The sequence below is a fragment of the Nestor notabilis genome, unplaced genomic scaffold (assembly GCF_000696875.1).
Source record: "Nestor notabilis isolate BGI_N333 unplaced genomic scaffold, ASM69687v1 scaffold15268, whole genome shotgun sequence".
Classification (NCBI taxonomy): Eukaryota; Metazoa; Chordata; class Aves; order Psittaciformes; family Psittacidae; genus Nestor; species Nestor notabilis.
Window position 1 is genome coordinate 4,801 of NW_009940020.1, and position 7,309 is coordinate 12,109.

The window sequence follows — 7,309 nt, forward strand, 5'->3', positions numbered from 1 at the left end:
GTTCCCTTTCACCTCCCGAAAGCCAGAAGGGTTTCAAACCATCGGAGTCAGACAACAAAGCCGTGCTGCTGGTTTTCCTTATCCCTGCTCCGCTGGCTAATTCACCCGCTGACCTGACGCGATGCTTCCTTGTGCCTTCGTCAAGAGCAAAGACGTTCCGAGTCTCTCGTTATCCTCTCTGAGCAGCAAATGCACACCCCTCAAGGAGCGCGCAGCCGGCGGCTCGCAGCCGCCCTTACTTCACCTCCAGGATGGAAGGGTTTGTCTCCATGATGGCCACGATGATCCTGTCAATGTAATCCTGCAGGCGGAAATTGATCTCCTCTTGCTTTTGAATTGCTTCCATGAGCTGCAAAGGAGGGACAAAGGGAGTGAGTGGTCAGTGCCTGCTGCTCCAGCACAGGAACAGGGCTTCTTGTAGCTCTGTGCAACCATGGAGGTTTCCCCCTTTCTTCACTCTGGCCTGGAATGTTCCTGGCCATGTATAAGCAGCCAGGGAGAACTCCCTCAGCTGCTCTTTCTGCCCTCTCTTGTCCTTCCTCAAGTCCTCAGCCAGATAGGATGTAGAAAGCAGGGAGCATCCTGTCTCCCTTTGCTCCCCAAAACACCCAGGTGTTTCCCCACTTCTTGGGGTCTAAAAGATTGAATTCTGATGCTCACGGGGGCTCACACCCCAGCATCTGGGGTACAGCCATGGAGCAGGGGGAACACACAGCACAGCAGCCATGATCTCCAGGGCAGAAGATGTCCCAGCTCCCTGGGGTTTTAAGACAGCTACAGGCAGACAGACACACGCCATGGTGGCTGGTGTGTCCCAGGAAGAGGAAGGCTGTCACATGGCAGCAAAGCAGAGCTGCTAGGATCAGCAAACTGGGAGCAGCTTCCCCTCTTCCCAGGAAGGAGGCTGGCAGGCAGGGGAAGTCCTGCAAGCTCTTCCAACAGTTGTGTGGGTACTTCTTAGCTCACGACAGCTTTCGAGTGGATTTTGGGAGTGAGCTGTACCACAGGCAGGGCCACAGCAGCCCTTGTTGGCTGAGAGGAGATGCACCAGCCACACCAGAAGATGCGGCTGAGGTAAGCAGCACCCCACGGCACGTACCTCATCTCTGGAGACCGAGCTGATCTCCGCTGCCAGGGATTCAGAGAAGGAGGCTGAGAAGAGGTTCTTGGCTCCCTGGATGCTCAAGTTAATGATCTGCCCGTTCAGTTCATCATTCTGCTCCTTCAGGTTCCTGTTATCCTGTTTGCAACAGACAAACCAGATGCTGCTGAAGCACGTGGTGCCCTCAGAGCAGCTCACACAGCACTGGGAAGAGCATAGTCTCCTGACTCAGTCTCAGCAGAGCCTGGAAAACCTCTGGAAGTATGGGATATGCTGGGGAGATCCAGGGAACACAGAACACAGCAGAGAGAGGGGCCCTCTCAGAAGGAGCCAACCTCTCCTGTCTCAGACAGGACAGCAAGAAAGCAGTGGGCTGCCAGATCCACGGTCAGCTCCTTGGGACAGTGCACCCAGGCTCCTGCTGACCACTCCTTGGGTCAGGGAGTCAGCATCCCCAAGACATTTCACTCCCTGCCCAGCCCCGGGTACCTGCTTGAGCTGCTTGATCTCTTGTTCCAGCTCCGTCTCCCGCGTCCTGCTGTTGTACTCCTGGAGCCCCATGCTGCTGCTCCTGCCCCTCCGCTGCTCAGCTTCCAATTTGAAGAGCTGCAAGTGCTCGAGCTGCTTCCGGAGGTCCTCGATGAGCTGCAGCACAAGGGAAGAGGACAACTGAGTGCCACAACCCCTGCAAGCCCGGCAGCTCGCACTGGTCCCTGGCTGGGAGCAGCCCCATCCATTGCTGCAGCAGGATTAACAGACCCTTCTGGGGGTCTTCCCCTTCCTCTCCCACACCTCTAGCAGATAGGAGAGAGGGAGCTACTGAAACCAATGACAGCAGCCCAGGAAGGACTTGATTAGAGCACCATGATGCTGGCTGTGGGTCTGCAGCAGCAGAAAGACCCCACCAGCAATCTCCATGGGCTTGGGGAGCTCCCTCCTGCCCAGTGTGGTGACTCCCCACCTCACCCAAATGCTCTCAGCATCACCATGACGACAATCATCTCCACCTTGAGGCCCAAAGCTCCTTTCCAACCATAACAGCAAGTCCTGCTTGAGCCTCCAGCTGGAATTACCAACCCCAGGTGCCTTGAAGGGGCCCGGGGGGCTGAGTTTCTGCCCCTAAGTATACAGAGGTTGGCAGCTCTTCCCCAAGCAGCCTCGCACCCCTCTCCTCCTGCCTGCTAATATCTGCTGGCTCCATATGCCATCATCACCGTGCTTGTCCCATGCAGAAGAAGGACAGGAGGTGGCACAGAACCACATTATGCAGACACACTAGGCTGGATTTTGACATAGGCAAAAGCCACAAACGTTCTATACTGAAGCTGCTGCACGACCTTTCTCTGTCGAGGCAGGACCAAAAGCTCCAGTGACACCTATTTTTGGAGGCTACCAAGGCCAGCTTCCTCACAGCCCTACCTTGGGGGATTAGCAGGCCAGGGCTGTGGCAAACAGCCCCAGTTCTACTTACCTCCTGCGTCGACTCCTTCTCCTTCTGAAACTGGTGCCTCTCCTGACTCAGCTTGTCCCCCATCTTCCTCTTTTTCTCCTGTTCCTCTGTGAGCTGCACTGTGAGGTCTTCAATCTCATCCAGCAGCTTCTGCTTCTCCTGTAATGACACACAGAGCAATAGTCCCAGGGCCCATCTTCATTTGGTGCTTGCCAGGGCTCTTCCCACTCGCTCAAGGACACGGCACACGCTGAGCACCACGGGGAAGGTTCTTCTTGCTGACGCATTTGGATGCTCTGCCTGCTGGGATTTCATTTGCTGGCTGAGGGCTTCAGAGCCTGAGTGCTTTGGCAGCAGCAAGAAGAGCCACACACCAAAATAGCTCTGCTAAGAGAGAGGCAGTAAGAGATGACTCAAGAATAAATGCACACAAGCAAATACCCTGGTGTGGGACACTGCCGGGGTGGGACTGGGGCCAGCACAGGGGCTACAGGCCAAGAAGAAACACAAAATGAGGTCTGAATTTCAGAAAAGCCACAATCCAAGATCTTAAGCTACTCTAGGGATGCTTATCCTTTGTTTCAGATATGAAAGAATTTAACTGAGGGCTGACCCAAGAAGGAATACAACCAGTTCAAACTAGGATGGAAAACATACAGCCCAGCTTTCCCACTTGGTCCCCTTTATGAAAGCCCCTTTTGGCTTTCAGACACCCAAAAATGCCATAAGAACCTAGCAAGCACTGGTGCTGAATGGCCTGTGCCATGAAGAGGTGAAAACAGCTCCAAGGGGCTACTGGTGTCCAGCTACTGGGGCTGGGGTGTCCATGGAGGAGAGCACCAAAAGCCCCACCAGGAGGAAATGCAATGCTGACAATGACATTCTCCTCGGCAGGGAGGAGCAGCAATTGCACCTCTCGCTCCTTGTTAATCCCATTAACTGTGGAGAAAAGCAGCACGGCTCTGCAGGGAGATTAAGGATCAAAACCAATTTTGTGTGGCTAAACACACCTAGGCAGGAAATTTATCTTCAGGCCCACACTGGTTTGCCTGCCCCAGCCTCCATGCTCTGAGCTTACAAGGTCTTGGCAGACAAAGACCATCATCGTGGCCACATCAAGTAGAAATGGAGCTGCAGCGCTCCCCCATGGGCTCAAAGGTTGTGAGTGGATGAAGTGCTTGAGGGCCTTCAGGAGGCTGAGATGTGTGATTTCACTTCATTTTTAATCTTATGTCTGCCACATGCTTGAACAGAAACAGAACGCAGCCTCTGCACCACGTTACGTCTGTAACACACACCCTCTCCGAAAATGAGGATCCTGTCTATCCCATGAAGACTGCAGTGCCTTGGCAAGGGTCCCACCCTGGCCCCATGAGCAGCTGCATGACCTTGAATCCAGGCTGAGAGAGCTGGGCTGGTTCAGCCTGGAGAAGAGAAGGCTCCTCAAGGGGAGACCTTAGAGCAGCTCCCAGTGCCTAAAGGGGCTACAGGAAACCTGGAGAGGGGCTTTGGACAAGGGCCTGTAGGGACAGGCCAAGGGGGAATGGCTTTAACCTGCCCGCGGGGAGATTGAGATGGATCTTAGGCAGAAGCTCTTCTCTGTGAGGGTGCTGAGGAGCTGGCACAGGGTGTCCAATCCCAGTGAGAGCACATGTGCCAGGCAGGATGTGGAGTTGAAGCACAGCTGCTCCTCTTCCTCCCTTGCAGTGAACTGTCCTGCTGTGGGCTGTGGCCACAGAGATGGGGACAAGCTTCCACAAGAGGGCACGAGTCCGCTGCTAACCAGGCAGGACATGGCTGCCACTACTGCACAAACATGTTTATTAGGGATTTCTTAATCCCAGCTTCCAAGCCAAACCCTGGAATCCTGCATGGATAGCAGTATGGGATTGCTCTGGTCCGAGGCGAAGTCTGCAGGGACTGGAGAGCAGAAACAGCTGATTTGCTCATACATTCCTTTCCAACCCTAACTATTCTGTGATTCTATGATCTCACATGAGAACTGAGCTCTGGTGTGGGCACCCCAGCATCCCTGTTCCTCACCTCCTCAAGTCGCTCAATGTTGGCTTTTAAACATGGGACACAGGATCTCAGCTCGCTGTTCTCATCATCCAGTTGCTGCAGCCTGCAACAGGAAAGAGACGTGTGAGAAACTCACATGAGCACCCCAAGTGTGGGAGACCTGGCTGGAACATCAGGAGGAATATTAACCCAGGACCTGCTGAAGGCAAGCCAGCAGGGAGTTATCTTTTCAAAGCAAACCCTGAGACTTCAACTATTTCTACTCCCAGTGGACAAAGCATGGTATTCGCACGACTTCTGGCAAGTCTGCTGGCCACAGCCATGCTCTTCTCAACCAGGTCCAACACAAATCTTTAGGCCAAGGTCTCTATCAGTCCACGGACAAGCCTCAGCCCTAGGCACCAAAAGGCAGAGACATTGGCTGGGCAGAGCCAGTGCAGTAGTTCAGAGAAGGCTTTGGCTTTGCTTCCTCCAGGTAAAGTAACATCAATTCATTATGGTAACTGTCCTGGTAAAAAAACCCCACTACCTTCATCCTTAATTTGCTGCAAGGGTTGAACAGCAGCAAAAAAATCTGTCATATGAAACCTCTCCCACAGGATTTTTAACTTTGGAAGCTAATAGGCAGCATGAAGCATCCTGGGACACTGCCTGTCGGACAACTCTTCCTTCCCAGGTATTTGCCTGTTTCCATGAAGGTGGAAAACATGTGAGCATCAAATGTGCTTCCATGGGTCATTCATGGGAACAAGCGCTAACAAACCTCTTCATTCACACACTGCAGGGCAGGCACATGGATGTGAGCTGAAACTGAAACTGCATCAGGGAAGTTCAAATATAGAGGCTGAGACTAGGATCAATAGAGAGACTTGATTTTGGAATGAAGGTAGGACAAGCAGCCAAAACTCGGGGATTATGATGACTTTGGTTACACCTTTCATGGAGTTAAACTCACTGTCAACTGCACTTTGTGTCCCCAAAGGCTGCAGTCACAAAGTGTCAGCCCTTACATGTATTCCAGTGTGTAGATGTGGGTCCAGGAGCCCTGCAACCACCCAGCCCTGCCCCAGCCCCACCTGGCCTGCAAGTTCTCAATCTCAATGCTCTTCTCTCTCTCCATTTTGCTCAGCAGCTCCCTCTGCTTCTTGATCTCCTCCAGCAGTGTTTGGTCAGCTCTCAGCTCCTGCTCCTTCAGCTGTTCCTCGAGAGCATTTGCTCTGTGAAAAGGAGAGAGGATTAACCATTCCTGATGGCTCAACCCCGGCATGCTGCCATCCCAAGGGAGGAATTGCACTCTCTTCACAGCCTTTCTCTGGAAGGAGAGCTGGGAGAAGCACAGTAAATCAGGGTGAGCTTTCAGGGGAAGCACACCTACTGCAGCGAAGGCTGAGAGAGCTGGGCTGGTTCAGCCTGGAGAAGAGAAGGCTCCTTAAGGGGACACCTTAGAGCAGCTCCCAGTGCCTAAAGGGGCTACAGGAAACCTGGAGAGGGGCTTTGGACAAGGGCCTGTAGGGACAGGCCAAGGGGGAATGGCTTTAACCTGACACAGGGGAGACTGAGATGAGCTCTTAGGCAGAAGTTCTTCCCTGTGAGGGTGCTGAGGCGCTGGCACAGGTTGCCCAGAGAAGCTGTGGCTGCCCCATCCCTGGCAGTGTTCAAGGCCAGGTTGGACAGAGGGGCTTGGAGCAACCTGCTCTAGTGGAAGGTGTCCCTGCCCATGGCAGGGGGCTGGAACTGGATGAGCTTTAAGGTCTCTTCCAACACAAACCAGTCTGGGATTCCATGATTTACTTTATCCCAGCAGATGCAGTGGGAAAGCAACATTGTCCAGGAAACCACCAAGGACACTGCTGACCAACATGACAGTCAAACGTAACATGCAGGTGGTACATGCTGCTTAGTTTCTGTCTAGTTTTTGTCTCCGTATCTCTTTTATAGGGGGAGGCCAACAAGGGAGTGAGGAGAGAAGGGAGGCACAGTAATCACTTCAGAACCCACAGCTGTGGGTCACAGTCATAGCATCTCCCAAAACAAGCAGTAGCCAAATAGAATCATTTGGGTTGGAAAAGGCCTTTACGATCACCAAATCTAACCATAAATCCCAGGGTCGTGGTTTCACCTGTAATGGCCATGGCAGAGAAATCCTCCTGCAGCCGTTTCTAGTGTTTTGGGCTCCTTTACTCTGCCCTGAATTAGTCTTGTTGCCCAGAGAAAAGCCAGCACACTGAGCTGCCCTCTGGAGCAGGAAGAGGCACCCACATCCCTGCCCTGCACAAAGCACCCAGCCTGGGCAGCAGGAAAGCCAAGAGCATGCTGGGGTTGATGGAACCGCATTGCACAGGCAGGTGGGGAAGGGTTTTTGCCAGCTGAATCTATTCCTCACGTAGCAACCGCTACACTTGGGGCTTTGCTTGGTTAAAAGCGGCTGACACTTCTGGGCCAAGCTGCTAAAGTGAAAACATTTCCCTGCTGCAAAGTTCATCAGGGCTTAGAGGAACCTTTGTTTGAATCACTGACACGATTGTTACTTAACAGTCTTACAACCCTATAGATAAACTCCTGCTGGGTTTATCTGCCAAGGGTAAATACGCTGCTGGGAGAGAGAAGCTTGCCAGATTAGTAAAGACAGTGATTACATCAAATGGGATGCAAAGGGCTACACCCTAGCCCGGATCTGAAGGCAAAAGGCTCAAGGTTGGCTGTGGGGAAAGGAGAGATGGGTAGTAGGGACCCTG

At 53.0% G+C, this 7,309-nt stretch overlaps 1 protein-coding gene across 1 annotated transcript in view; it reads right to left on the reverse strand.

The window, feature by feature from the left end:
- Window positions 1-235: 235 nt before the first annotated feature.
- RAB11FIP3 (RAB11 family interacting protein 3 (class II)) overlaps window positions 236-7,309 on the reverse strand; it is a gene marked incomplete at its 5' end in the record, with an annotated part of 55,048 nt that continues 47,974 nt past the window's right edge. Inside the window, 6 exons of the mRNA XM_010020153.1 lie at window positions 236-349; window positions 1,100-1,240; window positions 1,592-1,747; window positions 2,574-2,711; window positions 4,596-4,677; window positions 5,651-5,791. Coding sequence (XP_010018455.1) covers window positions 236-349; window positions 1,100-1,240; window positions 1,592-1,747; window positions 2,574-2,711; window positions 4,596-4,677; window positions 5,651-5,791 — 772 coding nt within the window. The remainder of the gene's footprint in view (window positions 350-1,099; window positions 1,241-1,591; window positions 1,748-2,573; window positions 2,712-4,595; window positions 4,678-5,650; window positions 5,792-7,309) is intronic.